This window comes from Sorex fumeus, unplaced genomic scaffold, assembly GCF_029834395.1.
Source record: "Sorex fumeus unplaced genomic scaffold, SorFum_2.1 ptg000045l, whole genome shotgun sequence".
Classification (NCBI taxonomy): Eukaryota; Metazoa; Chordata; class Mammalia; order Eulipotyphla; family Soricidae; genus Sorex; species Sorex fumeus.
In genome coordinates, this window is record NW_026606102.1 from 15,948,603 (window position 1) to 15,976,151 (window position 27,549).

Below are 27,549 nucleotides of genomic sequence, written 5' to 3' on the forward strand. Positions count from 1 at the left end.
ATGACATTCTTCAAAGAAATGGAGCAAACACTCTTGAAATTTATATGGAACAATAAGCCCCCACGAATAGCTAAAGCAATTCTTGGGAAAAAGAAAATGGGAGGAATCAACCTCCCGAACTTCAAACTGTACTACAAAGCAGTAATAATTAAAACAGCATGGTACTGGAACAAAGGCAGAACTGCAGACCAATGGAACAGGGTTGAATACACTGACATCTCTCCTCAATCATATGCTCATCTAATCTTTGATAAAGGTGCAAGTAATGTGAAGTGGAGTAAGGAAAGCCTCTTTAATAAATTGTGTTGGCATCACTGGACGGCTACATGCAAAAAAATAGGCTCAGAACTCTGCCTAACACCATGTACAAAAGTAAGATCAAAATGGATTAAAGACCTCAACATCAGACCAGAAACCATAAGGTACATTGAAGATAAAGTTGGCAAAACACTCCATGACATTGAAGCTAATGGCATCTTCAAAGATGCCACGCCACTGGCCGAGCAAGTGAAAACAGAGATAGATAAATGGGACTATCTTAAACTAAGAAGCTTCTGCGCCTCCAAAGAAACAGTGACCAAAATACAAAGACAGTCTACAGAATGGGAAAGGATATTCACCGAATACACATCTGACAAGGGGTTGATATCCAGGATATACAAAATACTGGTTAAACTCCACAAGAAGAAAACATCCAACCCCATCCAAAAATGGGGCAATGAAATGAACAGAAACTTTCTCAAAGAAGAAATCCGAATGGCAAAAAAGCACATGAGAAAATGCTCTACATCATTAATCATCAGGGAGATGCAGATCAAAACCACAATGAGATACCATCTCACACCTCAGAGACTGGCCCACATTCAAAAGAACAAAAGCAACCGATGCTGGCGTGGATGTGGCGAGAAAGGGACACTCCTTCACTGTTGGTGGGAATGTCCACTGGTTCAGCCCTTCTGGAAAACAGTATGGACGATTCTCAAAAAATTAGAAATTGAGCTCCCATTTGACCCAGCAATACCACTCCTGGGAATATATCCCAGAGAGGCAAAAATGTATAGTAGAAGTGACATCTGCACTTGTTTGTTCATTGCAGCACTCTTTACAATAGCCAGAAACTGGAAGAAACCTGAATGCCCAAGAACAGATGACTGGTTAAAGAAACTTTGGTACATCTACACAATGGAGTACTATGTAGCTCTTAGAAAAGATGAATTCATGAAATTTACATACAAGTGGTACAATATGGAAAGTATCATGCTAAGCGAAATGAGTCAGAAAGAGAGGGATAGACATAGAAAGATTGCATTCATCTGGGGGATATAAAGTAACAAAGTATGAGATTAATACCCAAGAATAGCTGAGATCAGCAGCAGGAGGATTACTCCATAACTTAGAGGCCAGCCGGGTATCCTAGAGGAAAGGGCTGTTCAGATAGAGAAGGGAGCACCAAATAAAGGATGTTTGGAGGATCCTCCCAGAAGGGGAGATGCATGTAGAAAGTAGACTATGGACTGAACATGTTTGCCACTCAATGCCTCTTTTGCAGACCACAACACCCAAAAGGAGAGAGAGAACACAGGGGATTGCCCTGCCACAGAGACAGGGGGGATGGGGGGATGGGGGTGGGAGGGATATTATCCATGGTGGTGGAAAATGGGCACTGGTGGAGGGATGGGTATCTGATCATTGTATAATTGAAACCAAAGCACAAAAAATTGTAAATCTACAACTTTAAAAAAAATAAAATAAAATAAAGGGAAAAAAAAATAAAAAAATAAATAAAATAAAATAAAATAAAGGGAAAAAAAATTGTGTGTATTTTTTTTGTAATGTATGTTATATCTCACAGTCAAAGATTTAAAACCAAGCCCAACTCCTAGGGCTGGGGTATGACCCAGAGGTCAAGTACATGTTTTGCATATGTGAATTCAGAATTTGATACCTGGCATGGCAAGACCAAAAATAAATAAACATAAACAAAATAAGGTAATAAAGCCTAGCCCTAGTCCTATATTACATAAACCCATAGTTTTGTCATAGTTTTTTAATCCTCTTACAAGTTTGTAACATTTTTTCTTTTGCTGCACGTTACTCTTATTTTCATACTTGTCAGCCTTTCTTTGAACGTAAAATGCCCTTTGTTATTTTTACTTTTATGAAAGCTCTTTTATTTCTCAAAACCCAATTTGGAACACTACACAGCCATTAAGAAAAATTAGGTCATGAAATTTACTTAGAAATGTATGGACATGGAGAGTATCATGCTGAATGAAATGAGTCAGAAGGAGAGGGACAGCTATAGAATTACTGCATTCATTTGTGGGATCTATAAAAAAGTGGTATGAGACTAATATTCAAGATCAGAAAAAACAAGGGCCAGAGTATGGGGGCAAAGGGCAGTCAGGATAGAGAAGGGACCAGTATGACAATAATAGTTGGAAATAATCACTTTGGTTAGGAGCTGAGTGTTGAAGTAGGTAAAGGAATACACCCGATAAACTTGCAGTTATCTATATTGCAAATCAAAATGTCCAAAAGGAAAAGGAAAAGGAGACAGAGACAGACACATACACACATACACAGAGAGAAAGAGAGAGAGGAGGAAGAGAGAAAGGGAAAGAGAAGGAGAGAGAGGCAGGGCTTGGACAGGAGGGAAACTGGGGACATTGGTGGTGAGAAATATACACGGTTAAAGCGACAGATGTTGGAACATTATATGACTGAAACCCAATCATGGACAACTTTGTAACTGTATATATCACTGTGATTCAATGAAAAAAATAATTTAAAAGACAATTTTAAATGCCTTCTTCTTCCTTCATTTTATGCTACCTTGTCTGCATCTCTTCAATTTTGCACTCTTAAAACACTGTTACAATTTCTAGTTTATATATTCTTCTTCTCTACTAACTAAGGGCTCCTCTAGGTCTGGACTCAGATTTGTTTATGTAACCTCTAAGACAAAACTTGTGCTGCCTTAGTTAGGGCACTTAGGAAATGTTTGCTAAACAAATGAATGAACTGAACTGAATTGAACTTGGATCCAAGGTTCAAGATGTATAATGAAAAATTTTCTTTAGTCAGTGATACTATTTATCTAGAATTCCTTAAGACCACTACAATCCAACAGGTCCTTGAATAACATGGTTTCATTTTGTTATCATGTTGATGGGGGAAAACTGACCCCAGGATTAGGGAAGGCCATGTCTGGCTAGAGTTTACATGTTCTCCCTATGCCTATGTAGGTTTCCTTCAGCTTCTCTGGCTTTCTCCCACATCCAGAGGCATACAGTATGTTCACTCAAGTGTCAAAATTGTCCCATGCTGTGTATTGGTGCATGTGTAAGTGCTTCCTGTGATGGATGGGCATTTTATTCAGGGTGGCTTCCTTCTCATGCACTGATCTTCCAGTATAGGTTCTGGTCACCTGTCACTGAATTGGAGTAAAGAGTAAACTGGCTGGGAGAGAAATGGTTGAATGATTACAAATTATTCTTTAATATCATGTGTTCAGAGGTAATTTTTTGGTTTTGTTTTTGTAACAAGAGGGGTGTGCAGTAAACTCTTATTTATATCAATCAGCATTGCCAAAATAGGACTCATAATAAGTCAGTTTGTTTAAAGTTGCAGTTTCCAAGAACCTAACCACCACACTAAAAACACACTTCTTGTTTAGCTAAATCATAGTTTTTGATGTATACTCGTCTATCTCTCTTTGTGGGGGGAGGTTGTGACACAGAGCAGCATTCAGGGGCTACTCCTGACTCTGTGCTTAGGGGCTCACTTGTGGTTGGGGGACCATATGCAGTGCTGGAATCCAATGGGGAGTTCAACCACATGCAAGCCAAATGCCAAATCCCCTGTACTATCTTTATAGCCCTCTTCTTGGTTTCACCTATTTGACACCACAAAAAAATAAAAGTTAATTATAAATCTGCTTTTTCATTTACACTATACTCGCATCTCAAAGGTAGTCACTATAAGGGCAGCCTAAAGCTCAGAACACAAGTAAGACTTAATAAATTCTTGTCAAACTATATTTAATTTTGATTTGAGGCTATCAGATTATTGCAGTATATTTAAATTTTTATTTTTAACCTAGTCATTTAAGTAATATGGATACAAGCAGAATTAACTTTCGTGGTTTGATAAACAAAATCACTGCATCTTCATTACCAGCAAAGTCCCCAAGACCCTCCTTCCTGTCCTTGATTCACTCCTAGTCCTCCTCGTTATCTGAGTATACTCACCTTCAAATTTCTTTCCTCAGTTAAGCCTGGAATTTTTCTCTCTATTTTTCTGTATCATTTCTCTTCATCACTATAACAACACTACTACACAGGACATAGGTTCTTAGGTTGACATATAGAGAAGCAAGTGTACAAAGGCATACTTTCATTTAGTTTTTCAGTTTCCTGTATAAACTCTAACCACTTATCTCCATGTTTCATTCTTCAAATTAAGAAACAATAATGGACACCAGTACTTAAATTTTAAAGGCAACAATGCTAATGGCATGCAGTCCAGAAAAAGTTAAGAAGATTGTTATAAAATATTACTCTACCTGTAACTGGGATGTTCCTGTATGAAAATTTCGAGAAATAAAAACACACTTTGACTGAGATTTCAACTTTGCCTTTGGTGGCCTTTGCTTCCATCTCTCATCGACTTCTTTACATACAGGATTTTGAAATATTTCTCTAAAAAATATTTAAGAGAGTCTACTATTAAATATGAATTATATTAGGAATAAATTAAAACTGTTCAGTATTTCCACATATGGGCTTAATGAATTAAGCAACATATTTATTCTGATAAAAGCCTAATTTACAGATTCCTTTCTCATATGCTGTGAATTTTTTTACACCTATTTTATTCATAGAATGTAAGTCAAGCTCCTTCTTTTTATGTATATACATTAGGCTGCACTTTACTGAAAATAGTTGCTTTCAATAACCAAAGAATAACTCTCAGCAGTTAAAAACCACTGATCTGGGGGTATGGTGCCGCCAGCAGGTCAATCTGTACCTGTGAGGCGAGTGCATCAGCAGCCTGATGGGCCGTCAGACTTTCATATACTCCAAAATTGCTGCTGTGCCTTTGGCCAGACCCCAAAACTTGGGGCAAAGTTTACCAAGAAAGTAAACGGCCAAAAGTTAGGTATGTGGGAGACACACCCACGAACCACCTCAGGCTCAGCTATATAATTGGAGGCATGGCCTCTCTGGCTCCTGATCAAGCTGATTAATAGCCATGATCCCAGAAACTCAGAAACAAATCTCGGAACCCAATGGCTTTTGGCAAAAATGCGTCCTGTTCCAGCAGTAGGTCAATGTTGCCGGGCCACTCCAGGGGGGAAAGGGTGCTGTCCCTCCGCCTGCTCCCCCGGCGGCTCGGTGGCCGCCATCCTCCAGAGGACTTTGGACAGTCAGGTTTGGGCCTGCAGTAACAAGACATGCAGTGCCTCACAGAATGGGGGTGGAGCCGGCCTTTTCCTCCCCATCCCAACGAGATCTCAAGTCACTACCCACGAATGGCCTCTCTGGCTTCTGATTAAGCTGCTTAATGGCCATGATCCCAGAGACTCAAAAACAAATCTTGAAACCCAGTGGCTTTTGGCAGAAATGTGTCTGATCCTTGCAGAAGGTTACCGGTGTTGGGTCACCCCAGATAGCAATAGGTTTTGTGCCTTGGCCTGTTCCCCCTGGCGGCCCGGTGGCCATCATCCTCTAGAGGCCACTGGACAGTCAGGTTTGGGCCCATAGTGACGAGACACATGGGGTCTCACGGGGTGGGGGTGGAGCCGGCCCTTTCCTCCCCATCCCAACGAGACCCATGAATGGCCTCTCTGGCTACTGACCAAGCTGCCTAATAACTATGATCCCAGAGACTCAGAAACAAATCTTGAAACCCAGTGGCTTTCAGGTTACTGGCTTTTGGCAAAAATACGTCCTGTTCCAGCAGTAGGTTACTATTGCCGGGCCACCCCAAGGGGGAAAGGGTGCTGTACTCCACCTTCTTCCCCTTGGTGGCTTGGTGGCTGCCATCCGCCAGAGGCCATTGGACAGTCAGGTTTGGACCCACAGTGACATGGCACGTGGGGCCTCACCAGGTGGTGGTGGAGCAAGTCCTTTCCTCCCTGTCCCAATGAGACCCTAATTTGCCGCCCACAAACGGCCTTTCTGGCTCCTGATCAAGCTGCTTAATGGCCATGATCCCAGAGACTCAGAAACAAATCTTGAAACCCAGCGGCTTTTGGCAGAATTGTGTCCAGTCCCTGCAGTAGGTTACTGGCGCTGGGCCAACACAGGTGGGAATAGGTTTCATACCTTGGCCTGTTCCCCCTGGTGGCCTGGTGGCTGCCATCCTCTAGAGGCCACTGGACAATCAGGTTCATCCCCGCAGTGACGAGACACGTGGGGCCTCACAGGATGAGGGTGGAGACAGCCCTTTCCTCCCCGTCCCAATGAGACCCCGAGTCACTGCCCATGAACAGCCTTTCTGGCTCTTAATCAAGCTGCTTAAAGGCCATGATCCAAGAGACTCAGGAACAAATCTCAGAACCCAGCAGGTTTTGGCAGAAATTCCTCCAGATTTAAGTGTTAAAATTTCAGAATTTCAAAATTGCGCAGCCACTACTGCAGCCACGTGACATCATATGTTATTCATAACCAGCAATAGAAAACAAATTGTCTACTGTTGCCTTTTCAGCAGATTACTGTTGAGGTAAAATCCCAAATAATAATGGAGTTCTGATGTCAAAATATTGAGTGTAATCAAAGTAGAGAGAGAGTAATGTGGAAATCATCTGCCCCACAGGCTAGGGGGAGGGTGTGGGAGGGGGATATACTGGGGTTTTTGGAGGTGGAGAATGGGCACTGGTTGAAGGGACAGGTGTTTCATTGTATGACTGAGACTTAAACCCGAAAGCTTTGTAACTGCTCTCACGGTGATTAATTTATAAAAAAAAAAATGAAAACAAAAAGTAAGGTGGAGTTCATGCCCAATTCAATCAGCTAATCAGTGGCTGAATAAATAGCAGTATTCATTCATTAAAAAAATAGAATAAAACCACTGATCTAATACTTTGTCCCATCTGTGTGTGTCTAGCTATTCCAATAGCAAAACAGGCCCAATTTAAAACTTCACATGCAGGTTTCTTACTGAGACTTGAGAAAGATCAAACTGAAACACATTCTTTAAAAACAGTTTGTCTATTTTACCCTGTAGCAGTACTAGAAGCCTGCACAATGTTTGATTCTGTTCTTGTGACCTCTGTTAATCTAGCACATTAGAATGGCAGATAGGAATTTTGTTTTGTTTTGTCTTGTTTTGAGGCACATTGGCTATGCTCAGGGATTACTCTTGGCTCTGTACTCAGGGATCAGTCTTAGTGGGCTCAAGAGACCATATGAGATGCCAGGATCAAAACCAGGTCAGCGGTGTGCAATTTAAGCGCTATGATTTACAACATTGGTAATGATGGCTTCCCATGTATGTAATTACAACAACACAGCCATCACAGTATACCCACCTCCTTCTCCCAAGGTTCCCAATGCCCTTCCTTTTCAACACTTCTCCCTCTCAAACTCAGTTTTGTGGATCAGTTCTCTTGTATTTCCTTTATGCCAATGGAAATGTAAAATCTTGGTGCTCTCCAAGCCCTTGCCTATATCCCAACTCATATTCCGCAATGTATGGGTGTTATTTTATGGGTGCTCTAATAGGTCACCTAACCAGTTTGTTTCTGTTAGATAATTGAGTTGTTTTTCAGTTTCTATGACTCTAAACAATATGAAATAAACATCCTTGATTGTAAAAAAAATCTTGGTGCTCTCTTGGACTGAGTAATTAGGTCAAGTCATAGTGCACATATATGGTACTTTTGGATTTCTGGGCTCACTCCTGGAGTGAGTCATCAGCTCAGGTTTCCCTGACTGCTCTGGGTGAATGAATGCAATAGAAAAAAATAAAATAACCCTAGCTCTTTATAATACCAGTTCTACAATTAAAGACCAAAGGTGTGCTATCATCCATATTACTATTTTCTTATTTTGTTGCAACATATACCACAGATGAGTTAGATAATATTATGTTTATTCTTCTACCTCTCACTTATTTCCCTTAACATGATGCTCTTCAGTTCCATCCAAATTTAAGTGAATTGCAAGATTTCTTCTTATAACTGCATATGTATATCAAAATGTATATCTACTGCAACTTCTTATTCTATTCATCTATTGTTGGACATAAGTGATATTGACATGTCTTGGCTATTGTGATCAGTGCTATAATAAGCCCAGACATGCACAAAGTCTTTTGAATTTAATGTTTTCACATTCTTGGAGTAGATACCAAGCTGTGGAATCATTGGGTCTCAAGCTACTTATTATGCAAAGTTAACATATCCAGTTTGAAGATTCAAGACAAGGCTTTTTATCCTTATTTCTGGTTGTGAGATAATCAATTGACCTTAATATTAGTCTTAGCATAAACTTCTTAATAGAAAATGAAATTAAATAAAATTTATTAGCCAGTTTTATGTTTAGTAATAAACATGGTAAGAAATACATAGAAGATTGGGTCAGAATGGTAGTACAAAGGGTGAGGTGCTTGCCTTATATGCAGCTGACCCTTGTTTGATCCCTGTCACCATGTATGGTCCTACAAGCCCCACCAGGAATGAACTCTTGAGTACAGTGCCAAAAGTCAGCCCTGAGCAACATGGGGTACATCCCACCCCCAAAAAATGATAAGCAGAAGAACCTAATGACTCACAAGAGAAAAGTATCTGTGATCTTTATCCATGCAAGTACAAATAGTTTTGAGAAATAAAGCCTTAAAAATAATGACACACACAAAAATAAAACTATAGCTGACTGAAAATAGCTAAACTTATAAGAAAATGTAGTTTCTAACAATCATTCTAAATGACTTAAAAATAATGCTGGTTATAATTTCATCTTTTAGAGTTACCATAGCAGATAGGTATTTTCCTTGCATGCAAAGGAAGGACCTGAGTTCAATATTGGGCATTCCTTATGGTGCCCCAACCCTCACCAGAAGAAATCCCTGCATACAGAGTCAGGAGTAATAAACTTAATTACATGATACATCAATTTCACTTTTAGATATTTACCCAGGAAAAGTAAAAGTATATTTACAAAAAACATTAATCAAAAATGTTTATATCAGCTTTATTCCTTAAAGCTAAAAATTGGAAATAACCCAAAAGTTCACTAACAGGAGAATATATAAACACATGAAATACTACTCATATTCCATATCAATAAAAATAATGAAGTCCAGATAAATTCAACACAAATTAGTCTCAAAAATAGTAAGTGAAAAAAAGCACACAAACAAAAGATCCATATAATGCCATATATAAAGCTCAAAAATATGCATAAATAATCTATGGTGATAAAAATCTAAATAATGATTGACTCTGGGTAAGTATTGGGAATTGGGAAGGAGTTAAGCCTCAGGAGTTGTGGTTAATAGGAACATACTTATTGAAATTCATGACTATATTCTTAAAATCTATGTATTTAGATATATGTAAGCTATATCTAAAAGCATTAAAGTGTTACAAACATGTAAATCACATATAGATGACAAAGTCTTTAAAAGAAGAATATTATGGCCAACTAATAAAACTGTTAAAAATGCTATTACATCAAAAGCATTACTATGTAGTAAGCATTCACTGTTAGCTATTATTATAATGGTAATATTATGATAATTGAAGTATTCTAATAGTACAAAGAAGATACAAATTTCATATTATACTTCTATCTTACAAATTCCTATGTAAACTAACCTTTACTACCTCTTTAGTCTCATTATTATTTCCTCCTCAAATCTAGCTCCTTTTGGGGGGGGGGAGTCACACCCAGTAATGTTCAGGGATTACTCCTGGCTCTGCACTCAGGAATCACTCCTACCAGTGCTCAGAAGACCTTGTGGGATGCTGGGAATCAAATCTGGGCCAACCGCATGCAAGGCAAGTGCCATACCTGCTGTGCTATCTTCTCTGGCCCCTCTAGCTCCTCTTTTTTTTTCTTTTTTTAAGTTCAGATTAAATACAGCTCACCTGAACAGACATTCCCTCACCAATGACTCTACATGTTCATTATGTGTTGGCTCCAAAGGCATTGGAAAGTTTATGAAATAGAAACCTTGTCTGACATGTTCATGGTTGTCAGTCTCATGATCTTGAACTATCTCTGAACTATCTCCTAGCACATGATTCATTATAAAAAAAAAAAAAAGGCCCTCCCATTGATCGTCGATTTGCTCAAGCGGGCCCAGTAACGTCTCCATTGGAGACTTTGTTGTTACTGTGTCTGGCATATCGAATACTCTCGGTAGCTTGCCGGGCTCTCCGAGAGGGGCGGAGGAATAGAACTCGGGTCGGCCATGTTGGCCGCGTGTAATATTATAATTATTAAAATTATAATAATTAAAATTATAATATTTTTATAATTTTAGTTAATTAAAAACATCAAATTTTACGGTTGAAAGTGACTGACAGGTCAAGTATCTTTTTTCTATCTTTGGCAAAAGACATGTACACCATTCCAGAGTACTGTCAGCTCCCACATATCTTCTAAAGGAAAGGACTCTTTCACTCTTGGTAATGTTTTCAACCTCTAAATTAGTAGTCATTTAAAAAAATTATAGTCTTAGATTATAATATATACTCATGCCTTCTAGATATGCACTTTTTATTTTCCCCTCACTTTTTAATGCATGAAGATTGATATTATAATAATAAAACTATAGGGGCCAGAGCGATACGATCGAATGATTCAGCACCTCCATGATTGTGCAAGGAATGCCAAGAGAGAAATAACCACAAAAAACCGTCTTTCTTCGAACACTCTTGAACTTATTTGCCAACGTGGCTTGGCACGTGCCTCAGGCAACCACAAGCAAACGTCCGAACTGGCAAAACAGTGCAGAAAAGCCATCAAGGATGACCTCAAAAACAGGAGAGCAGCAGTACTGGTAGATGCAGCAGAAGCTGGGAAAAACATTCGTAATGCCCGCCTGGCCTTCACCAACTACAAAACCAGGATGACTGCCCTCCGACATCATGATGGATCTATCACATCTTCCAGAAGGGCAATGGAGAAGATTATTCATGACTTCTACTCAGATCTCTTTAATAGCCACATCCACTTGCCCACATACCACATACCACATGATGGATATGTCGTTCCCAATGTTCTCCCTTCCGAAATCCAACATGCCATCTCGTCGGTAAAGAAACAAAAAGCACCTGGCCCAGACAAGATCAGACCTGAACACCTGAAGAACTTACCATCAGTACTCATCAATACATTAGCTCGACTCTTCACACGCTACCTGTCTGAATGCAAGGTTCCATCCCAATGGAAAACCAGCAAGACTGTACTACTATACAAGAAAGGAGACATCCACGACATTGGCAACTATCGCCCAATCTGCCTATTGTCTGTCATCTACAAACTATTCACTCGAGTCATCCTGAATAGGATTAGCAGAACACTAGATGAAGGACAACCATGTGAACAAGCTGGATTCCGAAAAGGATTCAGTACCATTGACCATATCCACACAATAACCAAGCTCATTGAGGTATCTCGGGAGTTCAAGATGCCGCTCTGTCTAATGTTCATTGATTTAAAGAAGGCCTTTGATTCTGTTGAGACGGAAGCGGTCATGGAAGCCCTAGCCAATCAGGGCGTACAAACTCAATACATCAGGATCCTTCGTGAGCTCTATTGCGGATTCACTACCAAGATCTCACCATTCTACAAAGAAGTAATCATCCATATCAAGAGAGGGGTTCGGCAGGGTGATACCATTTCACCAAAACTCTTCAGTGCCACCCTCGAGAACATCATGCGATGACTAGAATGGGAAAACATGGGAGTGAAGATAGATGGTCGGCAACTACACCACCTCCGCTTTGCTGATGACATCATTCTAATAACACCAAACATCAGCCAAGCGGCACAAATGCTGGCGGACTTTGACCGTGAGTGTGGAAAGGTAGGACTACTGCTGAATCTTACGAAGACAATGTTTATGAGAAACAGCCTTGTTCCTGACGCTCCATTCGCTCTCAACGGAACCACCATCTCCGAATGCAACAGTTATATATACTTAGGTCGAGAAATCAACATGATGAATGACCTGGCACCTGAGTTGCGCAGGAGGAAGAGAGCGGCTTGGAATGCCTTCAAGAGCATTGAAGAAATAACTAAAAGGACAAAGAACCTCCAGCTACGAGCACATCTCTTTGATTCCACTATTCTTCCTGCATTAACATATGCCTCAGAGACCTGGACCCTACGAAAACAGGATGAGAACGCTATTCGTGTCTCTCAAAGAGGAATCGAAAGAGCTATGCTTGGAATATCACAATTCACTCAAATGAGAGATAGAATCCGGAGTTATGATCTTCGTCAACGCTCAAGAATCAGGGACGCTGTCTCATTTGCCAAGACATCAAAAATCAGATGGGCTGGACATGTAATGAGGTTTACAGACAACCGCTGGACTAGAGCCATTACTGATTGGATTCCACGAGACATCAAAAGATCACGTGGACGCCCACCTATAAGTTGGTCAGACTTCTTCGTCAAGACCCTAAATGATCGGTTTGAGGCTCTACATGTTCATAAAACGAACAGATACCATTGGGCTACGCTAGCACGCAACCGGGATGAATGGAGACGTTACTGGCACCCGCTCGAATAAATCGATGAATAACGGGGATTAAGTGATTAAGTGATTAAGTGATAGGGGCCAGAGCAACAGCAGGTAGGGTGCTTGCTTGCACATGGCTGACCCAAGTTCAATTCCTGGCATCCCATATGATCCCCCAAGCCTCTCAGGAGTGATTCCTGAGTGCACAGCCAGGAGTAAGCTCTGAGCACTGCTGAGTGTGACCCCAAAACAAACAAACAAAAATATAAAAGAACACTATGTAGAACGTCTCTGATTAGACTTTTTCAAATATATAAAGCTGTCTATTCTCAATTAAAGGTTTATAAACAAACTCAAATTATAGGAATAATATTGTAATAGCTATTTACATTTAGTATCACTTGAAAAAAGTTTTCCATTCAATTTTTTAAAAAATTAAAGTGAATTATTTTAATAAGACTTACCTTCGTTTGCAGATTAGAAACCACAAAGCTGATGCTAAAGCAAAGAAACCGATTCCTAATGTTACAGCACCAGTGGCCAGAAAATAGGTTAAGTGGTTAAAAAAACCTAAAAAATAAGAGATTATTTCATGAATATATCTTTATCTTCTAAGTAAAATTTAATAGCATAATAATCAAAGTGATATCACAAACTATAGTGTTAAGATATTAATCAAGTTCTTAAGACATCTGAATTCTGGTCCTATGCAATTCTAATGGTTTTGTTTTTGTTTGGGGGCCACACCTAATGGTTCTCAGTGCTTACTTCTGGCTCTGCACTCAGGAATCACTCCCTGGCAAGCTTGGGGGACCATATGGGATGCTGAGGATCTAACCTGAGTTGGTCAAATGCTAGGGGAACACTCCACCTTCTATACTATCTCTCTGGCCCTTCTCAATTCTAATAATATTTGTTTGTTTGTTTGTTTGTTTTGGAACTACAACTGGCTGTTTTCAGAGCTTACTTCTGGCTCTGTACTCAGGGGTCATTTCTGGGGGTATTCAGGTGTGCTGGGAATCAAACACGGGTCACCATGTGCATGGCCTTATCCGCTATCTTTCTGGCCTCATTTTGGGGGGGTTCTTTGTTTGAAGGGCATACCCGGCTGGGCTCAGGTATGACTCCTTTACTCCTGACTCTGCTCAGGAATCACTCCTGATGCTCAGGATACAATATACAGGACTGGGATTAGCCACATACTTGGCAAGAGCCTTACTCTCTGTACTATTTCTCTGGTCCCTAATAAATTTCAATAGCCTGATTCTGAGAATTACACAGTATTTCATGGTGATTTGTCTGACCCAAGTAATACTTAAAACCTAGATTTGTTTATTTCCACACAACTGTCACCTCCTTACTAAATTTTGGGGGAGGGAGGCTGCTGGGTTTTTGTTTTTTTTGGTTTTGATGTTGTTTTGGTTTTTTGTTGCTGTTTTTTTTTGTTGTTGTTGCTGTTTTGGTTTGGTTTTTGGATTTTGGCCACACCCAGCAATGTTCAGGGTCTATTCCTGGCTCTGAATTCAGGAATTATTACTGATGGTGTTCAGGGGATCTAACTGGATACTGGATACTGGGGATTGAACCCAGGTCAGCTGCCGTGTATAAGGCAAATGGCCTACCTGCTATATTATAACTCTGCCTCCTACAGCATCATTCTTTGTACCCCTTCAATATAAAAGACTTTTCATTTTAAGATTTATATTATCAATTTTTCCGAGGAGGTTGATGAGACCAACAAAGGAAAATGAGAATTTTTTTAGGTTCTGAGAAAGTTTTCCATTTTAAATCTCTACTTTGTCTCAGGAAAGTAAAAAAAAATCACAAAAAAAACCCTAAATAAAAGCAATATAAAATAACAGGATGCAACAGGTTTTTAATTGGAAAAACATATAAAATTATATGGTATAACTGCTTCATTTTACATGTTATAAAATTGAGGCCCTAGTAAGAAAAGTAACTTAATAAAGTTATACAGTAATTTAAATCCAGCCTTATTTGTTTTATTTTCATTTATTTTATTCTTGCTATCAATCACCTTAATAGTTATATGTACTGACAAGAATTAGGAAAAAAGAAAACATGAGGAACTTAGTTAATAATGTAATGGGAGCTATGGACATATTGGTGGTATAGAGATGAGCCAACAACACTATAAACAGGAGACGCAAACTATAACAAAATTAAAATGTGCCTGTGGGGCTGGAGAGATAGTCCAGCAGGTAGGGTGTATGCTTTGCATGCAGACAATCCTGGGATTAACCCCTGGCATCCCATGTGGTTTCCCCAAGCCACATTACATTAAAAAGTAAGGAAAGGCTAAAACAATAGACAAAGTTCTGAGTTCTGAAATAGGAAATTAGCTAGAAGCAGTAGAGAAAATGCAGGGGCAAGTCCTTGACCAAACCATCCTCTTGAACAGATGACAAGCATATTACCAAAACCTCTGAGAGAAGAAAGTGCTGAGCCACCAATGAAAGACCCAATTTAAAAACAAACAAGTAGAAAATGAAAGATTCAAATATTTTAAGTGAAACAAACTTTTATTTGAATAGAAAGAGTTCAAAGAGCCATAATACTAAGTAATGAGGCATAAAACTAAGTAATTCAATTACATTGAAAAACATGGCGAATTATAAGACTTGGAAATGATTAGAAGTATATAGGATAAAATATGAGGATTTTAAAAGAGAAAATAGGAAAGCAGCAGCAAAACACATTTTGATACAACATAAGAGGGTTTTTACTAAAAAATTTAAATTCCCACATAGTAAAATTCACTTTGTATATATGTAGTTTGATATGTTTTGACAAATGCAAATAAATGTTTCATTACCCAAAACAATTGACAAAACAACTTCATTATTCCCCAAAGTTCATCACACTGTTTTAGAAGTCAAACATTATTTTCTGGCAACCACTGATTCCCTAACTCATCCAAATACTTCTGTCTTTTCCAGAATTTCATATTAATGGAATCACACAGCAATGACATTTCAAGTCTGGTTTTCTTCACTTAGTACAATGGACTTGAGATTAATTCATGCTGTTCCATTCCTCCTCAATAATCTGTGTCTTTTTACTGCTGAGTAGCATTTCCATTTTATATATCTACCACATTTGTTTTATTCCCCAGCTGAAAGACTTGCAGCTGTTCCAGTCCAGTGTTAGAACTTGTTTTAGTGAATTTGTTTTATTCCAGTAGGGTCATGTAACAAGTATTTGTTTATTTTTTGGTTTGGGAGCCACACCAAGCTATGCTCAGGGCTTATTCTGGCTCTGCACTCAGCAATCACTAGAGTGTCAGGGGACCATGTGGAATGCTAGGGATCAAATCTCAGTCAACCACATTCAAGGTAAGTGCCCTACTGCCCTACTATCTCTCCAGGCCCACAAGTATTTATGAACAATTTGGGGGGAAATGGGTGGGATGGGGGAAGGGGTCACACCTGGGGGTGTGTGAAGGCTATTCCCAGCCCTGTGCTCAGAGTACCTTTGCAATGCCTGGAACTGAAAAACAATCAACCAGATGCAATACAAGTACTTTAACCCCTGTACTATCTCTCTGGATCAGTAAGTAGTCACTTAAATACATAAGAAATGGTCAAATTATTTCCCAAAGTCTTATTTGCCAACAAGTAACACTGAAAGAGTTGTTATGGATTATTTTCATCACTTGGATTATCAGGGTTTTTTTTTAGCCCTTCTTATAAATGTGATTGAAATATGTCATTATAGGCTTGTGTTTTTTTGAGGTTTTTTTTTTTTTTGCATTTTGGGTCACACCCAGCTATACACAGGAGTCACTCCTGGTTCTGCACTAAGGAATTACCCCTGGCAGTGCTCAGGGGACCATATGGAATGCTGGGAATCGAACCTGGGTCTGCCAAGTGCAAGGCAAACACCCTACCCACTGTGCTATCACTCCAGGCCCTGTCATAGTTTTTTCATTTTCTTAGTAAGTAATGATGTTGAGTTTCTATGTGTTTATTTATCATTCATATATCTTCCCTGGGCTGGAGTGATAGCACAGCGGTAGGGCGTTTGCCTTGCACACAGCCAACATGGCTGACCCGAGTTCGATTCCTCCGCCCCTCTTGGAGAGCCCGGCAAGCTACCGAGAGTATCTCGCCCGCACGGCAGAGCCTGGCAAGCTCCCCGTGACGTATTCGATATGCCAGACACAGTAACAACAAAGTCTCCAATGGAGACGTTACTGGGCCCGCTCGAGCAAATCGATGATCAACGGGAGGGTCTTTTTTACTTTATATCTTCCCTAAAGCATTTATTTAAACCTATTGTTAATGTTTTATTTATTTTAAAGAATTAAAAATCTCGGGGCTGGAGCAATAGCACTGTGGGTAGGGTGTTTGCCTTGCACAAGGGCGACTCAGGTTCAATTCCCAGTATCCTATATGGTCCCCGAGCACCACCAGGAGTGATTCCTGAGTGCAGAGCCAGGCATAACCTCTGAGCATTGCCGGGTGTGACCCAAAAAGAAAAAAATCTCTAATAGTAAATCTATCAATGAGATTCTAAGAGCCAGAAGAGAATGGAGGGATATTAGTAAAAACCCTCAATGAAATTAATACCTCACCAAGTATGCTCTATCCAGCCAGTTTATCATTCAAATTTGAAGGAATGACACAGCGTTTCAGGGCCAGGCAACAATTAAGGGAATTCATAGCCATGAAACCAGTTTTTCCAGAAGCATTAAAGCAGCTTCTTTAAAAGACAAACTTGGCACTATAGCATTTACTCGAGGCACTTGTGGTTACCTTCTACTAGATTAAGAAAGATTTTTTTAAAAAAATATCTGCATTTCTATATTCATTGCAGCAATATTCACAATAGCCAAAATTTGGAAACAACCCAAGTGCCCAAGAACAGGTGAGTGGATAAAGCAGTTATGGTATATATACACAACGGAATACTACACAGCCATTAGAAAAGACAAAGCCATGACAAAACCACTGCTACATTGGTGGATTTGTAGAGTAATATCCTAAGCAAAATGAGAAATAGGAAGAGAAAAATACAGAATGACTCACTCATCTAAGGGATATAAAGAAACATAGTAGGGGAATAACTAGTGCCTAAGGACAATGGAAGCAAAGGGCAGGAGCACTGGTCCTTAATAGAGGCTTGCCACTGTTGAGGGAAGTGAGGCTAGGTTAAGGAAGGGACCACTACAACGATCACCCAGGGCAAAGACTGAATTCTGAAAAGGGTAAAGTGATATGCATGATACCCTACCAGTAAGAGAAATATAAACCATAATATCTAAAAGAATAAAAGAGAAAGAAGTAAAGTTTCTGTGGGTTAGGGTGAGGGGGGACAGGAGGAAAACTGGGGATACTGGTAGAGTGAAATGGATACTGGTGAAGGAATTGGTGCTCAAACGCTGTACCTGAAACTCAATTTTGAGTAACTCTGTAATTCATGTGATTCAATAAATTAATTTTATAAAAAAGCTTTGTTTAATTCTAGCTTACTGAGGGATTTTACATATTTATAATATGAATTATCATTTTATATTGAATGTTCTGTCATGCATATTTTCTCCACACCCGTTATATTTTGTTACAATCTTTTGCTTATTAATATAGAAACAAAATATTATCTAAAATATTTTCTCCTTTTTTATTTTTTGTTTTTGGGCCACACCCAGCATTGCTTACTTTTGGTAAGGACTTACTTTTGGTTGTATGCTCAGAGATTACTCCTGATACGGGTCTTGTGGAACCATACGTAGTACTAGGGCTTGAAGTGAGGGCTGGTCGCAAGCAAGAAAAGTACCCTACCTACCCACTTCACTATTTATCCAGCCCTATTGTTTTTTATAAGATAAACACAATTTTCTCTTTCATAGAATAAAACAAACTTTTATAAAATATACTTAGGATAAACCATACTTTTGTAGGCCTATTCAAATTTTTTCTCTTCAATTTTTCTTAATCCTCCTCACTCTTACTAAACTTTAACAACTGAGGACCAGCACTTGCCTTGCTTGCATTTGACCCGTGTTAATTCCCCAGAACCACATATGATCCCCTGATCCTCTCCAGAAGTGTTCCCTGAGCACAGAGCTAGGAGTAAGCCCTGAGCACCTCCTGGTGTGGCTCAAAAACCAAAAACTAATAAACAAGTAACAAGAAAAAACAAACTGAAAACTAAATCTTGAATTGTGAAATTTATACATTTATAAATTTTAGAGTATATTAGCAGAGTTATTCATTATATTGATTTTAAATGCATAGACCTATAAAAAGACAATTTTTTGAAAAAATTTGTTATTAATTTATCATGCTTCACAATTCTATGGAATTTCAACAATTCAGCTCTAGCTCTGTTCATTTACATGTGTGTAGGTGTCACAATCTCCTCAATTAATTTTTTTTTAAAGACCTCCTATTTGGGGTAAAAAAGAAACATCGTACAGGAACAACTGGCCAAAGTAACCAGATTTGGAGAGTTTGTCTACAGAACTGATCTTACAAAGAGTGAGGGGGAGTGGTGCTGGGAGGGGTTCCTGGGACACAGGTGGTAGAAAACAGCTCTCTGGTGATATGGTATGGCGCTAAAATGATGTATGCATGAAAGGTAAAATAAGCAGCAGTGTAAATCGTAGTACCTCAATAAAAATGATTTTAAAATTAAATGAAATTTTTGTTTGCTGATTTTGGGACATACCCAAAGATGGTTAGAGTTTACTCCTGGCTCTGTACTGAGAAATTACTCCTGGCAGTGCTCGAGGGACATTATGGGGTTCTGGGGATCAAACTTGAGTTGGCCTCATGCAAGGCAATCGCCCTAAACACATAACTATCTCTCCAGTAAACTAAATGAAATTTCTTAAAAAGAATTAAAATCTGAAACATGACAAAAATATTAATTTAGTAGATTTCCTGAGAATTTGTTATTTTATTATTATTATTATTATTATTTTGCTTTTTTGGTTCACATCCAGAGATGCACAGGGGTTATTCCTGGCTCATGCTCTCAGGAATTACTCCTGGCGGTGCTCAGGGGACCACATGGGATGCTGGGAATCGAACCTGGTTCGGCCGCAAGCAAGGCAAATGCCCTACCTGCTGTGCTATTGTTCCAGCCCTAGAATTTTTTATTCTTTCTCCCTTTCTTTTCACCGGATTTTTCTTGAATATTTTTAAAGTATCAAAAATATAATCACAGTTTGTTTAATAAAAATGGGTTATAGAAAAATTTACATAAGAAAAATAATAAGTGTTAAGCTATTCCTGGCGTAAAAGTACAAATTTCCACACTAGGCTTTTCTGAACTTTCAAGTGTTTTATCACAGCTATCTTAGAAAAATCAGGAAAAATTATTTCAAGTTTCTCACATGTCCTAACTTCTCACTTACATTTTTCAAGGTTTTTTTTTCCCCTTTCTCTACTATTATTACTATGTTTATAACCCACTTAGTTTTTCCCTCCTGAAGCTGAAGTTCTTGGCTTCCTTCTGTCTTATTTAAGGCTGGTGCAATAATACAACGGGTAGGATGTTTGCCTTGCATGCAGATGACCTGGGGTTTAATCCCCGGCATCCCAAATCGTCTCCCAAGTACCACCAGATGTAATTCCTGAGTGCAGAGCCAGGAGTAGCCCCTTGGCATCACAGGGTGTGGCCTCGAAACAAAAAACGAATGAAAAAAAAACAATCTTGGGGGGGTTGTTTATTTGTTTGGGGGACACACTAGCTATACTCAGGGTTTACTCCTAGCTCTATGCTGAGGGAGCTCTCCTGGTTGTGTTTGAGGGGCCATATTGAGTGCTGGGGATCAAACACTGGTAGGCCACATGCAAGGCAATTGTCCTATCTGCTGTGCTATCACTCCAGACCCAAAAGTTAAAACATTTTTAAAAATAAAAAATAAAAGTTAGTTCTCCATTGAACCCTGAAGAGATGGTTCAGTAGCAAAAGCTTCCACCTTGCAAGATGAGACCTGACTTCAATCCCTGGTATTACCCACATGGGCACAATCCTAGTGGCTCTGCAGTTTAGTATCCCTGGTGCCTCAACAGTGTGCAGTCTCCACTGCCCTGCCAGGTGTATGCAAGCCCCGCAAGTGAAGTTTGCTACTCTCAGTGAGCAATGCAACTAAAAATGTGCACATATCATAACTCAGAGTACAATCCCAGTTACTGCAACACCAATAGGTTTTTACAGACTCATTCTTATTCTCTCACAATAATGTAATAATTTTGATATTAATAACCCATACATACCCTAAGAAAAGCTATCAGGCTTGGAAAATTTAAAGACACACTAGTGTAAAATGACTCATTCATTTAAAAAAAAAGATAGTATCAGAAATTTGAGAACATACAGAATGAACAAATAATGAAAGCACTGTTAACTATTTGCAGCAACAAAGCTGGGACCAAATTCAATAGAAATGTATGGCCATAAATGTAAAATTTACATGCTCAGTTTGTTAACATTCAAAGTTGAAAAAGAGAATCAAAATAAGCTCAAATTATGTTAGAAAGGAAACAATAAAAATGGATAAATTAAATAAAAGTTAATATTCTTGCTAAAGACTAGAAAGATTGACAAAGCCGAAGTAGAATTAACATAACTTTAAAGAGAAAGCATAAGAAGTTAGAGTAAAAGTGAACATAATTACAGTTATAACAAAGATTAAAAATAGAAAACACTTTCAACAAATTTATGCTAATATATTAAAAACTTGGTACTAAATTATAATCTAAAAAGCGGCTCAAGAGATAATAATGAACAAGCAGTTATAAACCCCCCCAAGAAAATAGCAGGCCCCAATAACTTTATAATTTCTACTGTATACCCATGCATGATTCAAGTGTTTCTTATCTTATACAAGTTCTTCCAAAAAATAGAAAGAAATTGCTGTTTGTCCAAATATGTTTTCCTCTTCTTCTCAGGTAAAAGATCACATATCTTAGCTCCCCATACCATTAAATGAAGCCATGTGACTGAGTTCTAACCAACAGAATTTGAGTGAAAGTGATGTCATAAAAAAAAACTTCCAAGTACCTTTCTCCATGTTCCCTTAGGGATTACCAATAGGAAACTTCGGAAATTACGTGTTATAGATCTAATGATGTAGTACTGCATAAGATCCCCCGAGCACTGCTAGAAGTGATCTTTGAGCACAGAGTTAGGAGTAAGCCCTGAGAATTGCCAGGTGCAGCCCCAAAATAAAAACAAACAAAAATTATTAAAGTATGTTGGATTGGTGGTTTCATCAATTCCTCCTTTATTAATGGAGCTTAAACTTTTAAGGGAGCCTGTTAGATAGTACTTTAAGTTATGCTGTGTGTGTGCAGGAGACCCAGGCTCAACTCTATAACCATCTGGTCTTTTTAGCACTCTTGGGAGTGATTTCTGAGCACTGAGCTAGGGAGTAACCCTTGAACATAACTGAGTGTGACCCAAAAATCAAAATGTTTTTAAATTAAAAATAAATTTCCTGGGGCTGGAGCAATAGTACAGCGGGTAGGGCATTTGCACGCAGTCGACCCGGGTTCGATTCCCAGCGTCCCATATGGTGCCTCGAGCACCACCAGGAGTAATTCCTAAGTACATGAGCCAGGAGTAACCACAGTGTGTTGCCGGGTGTGACCCAAAATGCAAAAAACATTAATTTTTTAAAAATTTCCTTTATAATATGTAACCTGATCCCCATTTCTATTTAATTTTGAACAACTTGGTTTTTGCTATTAAAATAGGACTGTTTCTTATTTTTCGGGGGGGATAAGAGGAACACACCAGCATTGCTCAGGGCTTACTCCTGGCTCTGCACTCAGGTATTACTCTTGTCAAACCATATAGGGTGCCAGGGATGGAACACAGGTCAGCTGTGTTGCAAGGCAAGTGCCCTACCCAATAAGTTCTATTACTCCGGCCCTTTTCTCATTTTTTGGGGGGGTCACATCTGGGGATGCACAGGGGTTACTCCTGGCTCTGCACTCAGGAATTACTCCTGGTGGTGCTCAGGGGACCATATGGGATGCTGGGAATCAAACCCAGGTTGGCCGCATGCAAGGCAAATGCCCTACCCGCTGCGCTATTGCTCCAGCTCCATCCAATCCTTCTCTTATCTTTTTAAAATACTTTTATAATTTCACTGACTTTTGAGTACCTCATAAAATGATTCTCAAAATAATTCCAAATAAAACTTTTTATTGCTGGTTTTCTGTATTTTGTTGGCTCTGCTTTTCTGATATGCATAAAATAATTTTTCTTCCTTATACTTTAGTAAATTATTTTTCTTTTTTGGTTTTTGGACTACATCCAGAAGTGATAAGAGCTTATTCCTGATTCTAGACACAGTGATAAGTCCAGGCTGTCTCAAGAGACCATATGGAATGTTGGAGACCAAAACCAGTAGGCCACATGCAAGGCAAGTGCCTGACCCACTATACTTTATCTCCAGCCTCTAAATTAACTTCTTTAAAATGTAGTATCCTTTGAATTTGATGAAGGTTGCAGCCCAATATAAATAATTTCACTCAGAGTTAATATTGATTCTCTCTTATTTGACCAGAAAAGTGTAATAAATAATCATAATTTAACAAAGATGTTTGAAATTTGTTATTGAATATTAAATTATTGTGATTATTTGAATTATTTTGAAGAATTCTAAGAATTAACAAAAATATCATTGGGAACACTTTGAATAATGATGTAAAAATGAGTAAAGGGGCTGGAGTGATAGTACAGCGGGTAGAGTGCTTGCCTTGAACATGCAGACCAAGGTTCAATCCCTACCATCTCATATAAGCACGACCAGGAGTAATTCCCAAGCGCTGAGCAAGGAGTTACCCCTGAGCATTGCAAAAAGAAAAAAAAAAACAAACAAAAAACCTGAGTAACTACAATCAGAATTTGCCTTATAAAATCCTAATTCTGTTAATTTAGCAAAGTAGCAATCAAAGTAACTTCTTTTAGGGACAGACCTATTATAAAACAGAAAAACACTTGCCCTGCACATGGTTGACCTATGCTTGATCCCTGACACCACTTATGGTCCACCAGGCCCATCAGCAGTGACCCTTAAGCACAGAGCAAGGAGTAAGCCCTGAGTGATTAAAGGGGCTGGACCCTACCACCAGTTGTGGCTCAAAATTTAAGAAAAAAGCAAAATCACTTTATCAAGTGGAAATAATGATGGTACTATATTAATAAGTATTGTATTAAATGAGATCATGAATTTTAAATGTTTAATGTATTTTAACAAATGCTGGCTTTAATCATTCTTCTCTGCTCTTTTTGTTTTCTCTCCTTTCCACCCCATCTCAGTTCCAAACTGCTTCATCTCTAAAATTTAAGTTGCTGTGTTCTACTTTTGATCATTAAACTCAATTATTTTGTTCATTTTGCTTTGGGGCCACACCCAGTGGTACTCAGGGCATTATCCTGGCTCTGCGCTCAGGGATCACTCCTGGCAGGCTCAAGGGACTATGTAGGATGCTGGAGATCAAACCTTGGTTGAAGCCACGCAAGCAAAGCACTCTACCTGCTTTACTATCACTCCAGTCCTTAAATCAATAACTGTTTTAATCTTATACTTCAAAACCCATTACCTTCACATTTCCCCATTATTTAGCATTATGTAGTGTTATTTTTCCCCTACCTATTTCTATTTAGCATAAAAGTCTGTAATTATACTATTTAGCTTTTATTCAGTCTCATAGGGTCAGAAGTCAGAAAAACTCTTAGTTCAAATTCTAACACTTGTTACTTACTAGCTGTGATAAATGAGCAAGATGTAAAACCTCCTTTGATATGATTATAAATAATGATTGGTTTAAACTCAATAATGTATATAGATTGTATACCACAGAGACTAGTTTATATTACATGAATCAATCTTTTAATTTACTTCAGCAACTATGCCAAAATTTCATTTTAAAAAATCTCATTTGCTTGCTTTCTTCCATTTCACAGAGAAAACTGAAATCACTGCGTCAAAATTTCTTAAATTTCCTCTAAGCCACTTTTAAATTAATCTGCTTAAGTAAAACCCATTTTTATTTCATTTTTCCAGTCTCCCTGGAACACACCTTTTTTCTCTAAGGCTTAATGTTCGATCTGCACTTAGGAACATTGTTAACAATATTAACAGAGAAATCATCGTTTCACTTCTCTCTTCCTTTCTTTCCTTCTTTTCTTTTGTACACATTGGTCATTTCCCTTAACAAATAAATGTATAGTAGCCAGATAAATAGTTCAGTGGTTAGGTTATTTACCTTGCATACAACCAAGTTCAATCCCCAGCATCCTCTATGGTCCCCAGAGCACCATCAGGAGTAATTTCTGAGCACAGAGCCAGGACCAGCCCTGAGCATTGCCTGGTGTGACCCCACAACCAAAAACAAAGAAAAAAAGCACAAAAAACCAACAAAAACCCAATACTGAACATTAAACTAAAATCAGTATACATTTAGGTCTCATTTTAACCAATAAAAAGTGGTCCTATTCTACACAGTAACTAAGACTTTTTTTTTTCGATCCAAGCTCTTAATTAGATCACAGAAAAGTATTTAAATTTTTTTCTCAAATTTCTAAAGATCAGCACAAATAAGTACTACCTCAGAAGCAGAGGAAATTCATTCATTGCATGTAATGAACATTTCAGGGCATTGGGGTTGATACCCATAAAGATACTCCATTTTCTATATCTATGTACAAGTTGTTAGCTTTCACTTCTTTGGTATCTTCCATTATGCCCACGCACACACTTCTCATTACTTTTCTGAACAGTAGCCTACAATCCTGAGTTTGTTCTAATTAATCCTAATTTTTCTGATCCTTTCTTTTAAGATCATTACCCAACAACCGTACTGTGCTACATGTACCTCCTTGAATCTGATGCTTTCTCCTGAGCTAAAGTCCTATCTCTGCTATTTCCTCTCTCTGGTATCTTTTCAGTGCCTTTTATCACACTAATGTGTTTTCATTAAATTACCCATCCAGGGGCCAGAGCATTTATTTCCCTTGCACATGGCTGACCAGGGTTTGATCCCTGGCATCCCATATGGTCCTCTGAGTACCACCAGGAGTAATTCCTGAGTGCAGAGTCTGAGTGCTCAGGAATACACCTTGAGCATTACTAAGTGTGGTCTCAAAACAAAAAATTGCACATGCAAGCAAGAAATATACCTTCTTTATAAAGGATTCACACGAAATTAAAAATGTGCAAAGTAAAAAAGCCAACTAGTGCTTTAACTTTATCTTCCTCTAAATTTTATGAAGGTAATTCTCATTAATATGTTGTTTTGCAACCTTCCAGACTAAATTCTAGTTATTTATCAAGAGTATTCTTAGATATATGCCTCCTGAAGCTTTCACTGAATCTCGTAGACTGTATGTATAACTCCTTCTTTTTGCTTGTGTAAAACCTTTTGTTTACCTTTTTGCGGGGGTAGAGAGGGCTCTTGTTCCTCTGTTCACAGGAGTCACTCTAGGATACTTGGAGAACCCTATGGGGTGCTAGGGATTGAACAAGTTGTGTGCAAGGTAAGTGCCCTACATGCTGTATTATTTCTCTAGCCCCAGGCTTACCTTTTACAGAGTACAGTACTTTGGGTTATGAAGCCCAAGTTGTAATATCCTAAAAGTGGAGCTTTCCCCTTCATCCTTTGTTTCCTAAGTTTATCACAGTACTAAGACATTCAGTGTTGGAAGATAAATTATGTTATATTGGTTCTCATTATGTTCTAGTGGGAAACAAATTAACCCTAGGGAAAAGAGCAGAGTGTTAAGAAACCAGGCTAGGATATCTTTTATGTTTTGCTAAACAACCTAAAACATGTGAATAGAACAGGAAAAAAGGATTATGTTACAAAAATAGGAAGTGGCACACAAATAATATTTTAACAAAAAAACTTATAGATGTTCTTGATAATTTTTATATATTATTATTCATTTCATTTTCATTTCATCATCCTGTTAATCGTCGATTGCCTCGAGCAGGCCCCAGTAACGTCTCTTTCATCCTAGCCCTGAGATTATATTCACGGCTCTTTAGGAGAATGAGACCCATCATTGTTACTGGTATTTGGCATATTTGGTAGGCCACGGGGAGTTTGCCAGACTCTGCCCTGTGGGCAGGCTATATTCGATAGCCTGCAAGTTTGTTTGTTATATTAATAATATATTATTAATATAATAATATATTATATTAATATATTAATATAATATATTATTATATTAATCACTTAATCACTTAACTTCCCGTTAGTCGTCGATTTGCTCGAGCGGGCACCAGTAACATCTCCATTTGTCCCTATCGCGTGCTAGTGTAGCCCAATGGCATCTGTTCGCTCTGGGAACAGGAAGAGCCTCAAACCAATCGTTCATGATCTTGATGAAGAAGTCTGACCATCTGGTAGGTAGGCGGCCACGCAGTCTTTTGACATCCCGTGGAATCCAGTCAGTAACAGCTCTAGTCCAGCGGTTGTCTTTAAATCTCATTATGTGACCAGCCCATCTGATTTTTGACACCTTGGCAAATGAGACAGCGTCCCTGATTCTTGATCATCGACAGATGTCGGAACTCCGGATTCTTTCTCTCATTTGAGTGAAACGTGATATTCCAAGCATAGCTCTTTCTATTCTTCTTTGGGAGACCTGAATAGCGTTCTCATCTTGTTTGCGTAGGGCCCAGGTCTCTGAGGCATATGTTAATGCAGGAAGAACAGTGGAATCAAAGAGATGTGCCCGGAACCGGAGGTTCTTCGTCCTCTTCGCTATTTCTTTGACATTCTTGAAGGCGTTCCAAGCCGCTCTCTTCCTCCTGCGCAGCTCGGGTGCCAGGTCATTTGTCATGTTGACTTG

General features: G+C 38.7%; 1 protein-coding gene across 1 annotated transcript in view; it reads right to left on the bottom strand.

The window, feature by feature from the left end:
* CUNH1orf185 (chromosome unknown C1orf185 homolog) overlaps positions 1 to 27,549 on the bottom strand; it is a 50,411-nt gene that overhangs the window by 18,131 nt on the left and 4,731 nt on the right. Inside the window, exons 2-3 of the mRNA XM_056122221.1 lie at positions 13,170 to 13,307; positions 4,568 to 4,703 (exon numbers count right to left, since the gene is read on the bottom strand). Coding sequence (XP_055978196.1) covers positions 4,568 to 4,703; positions 13,170 to 13,307 — 274 coding nt within the window. The remainder of the gene's footprint in view (positions 1 to 4,567; positions 4,704 to 13,169; positions 13,308 to 27,549) is intronic.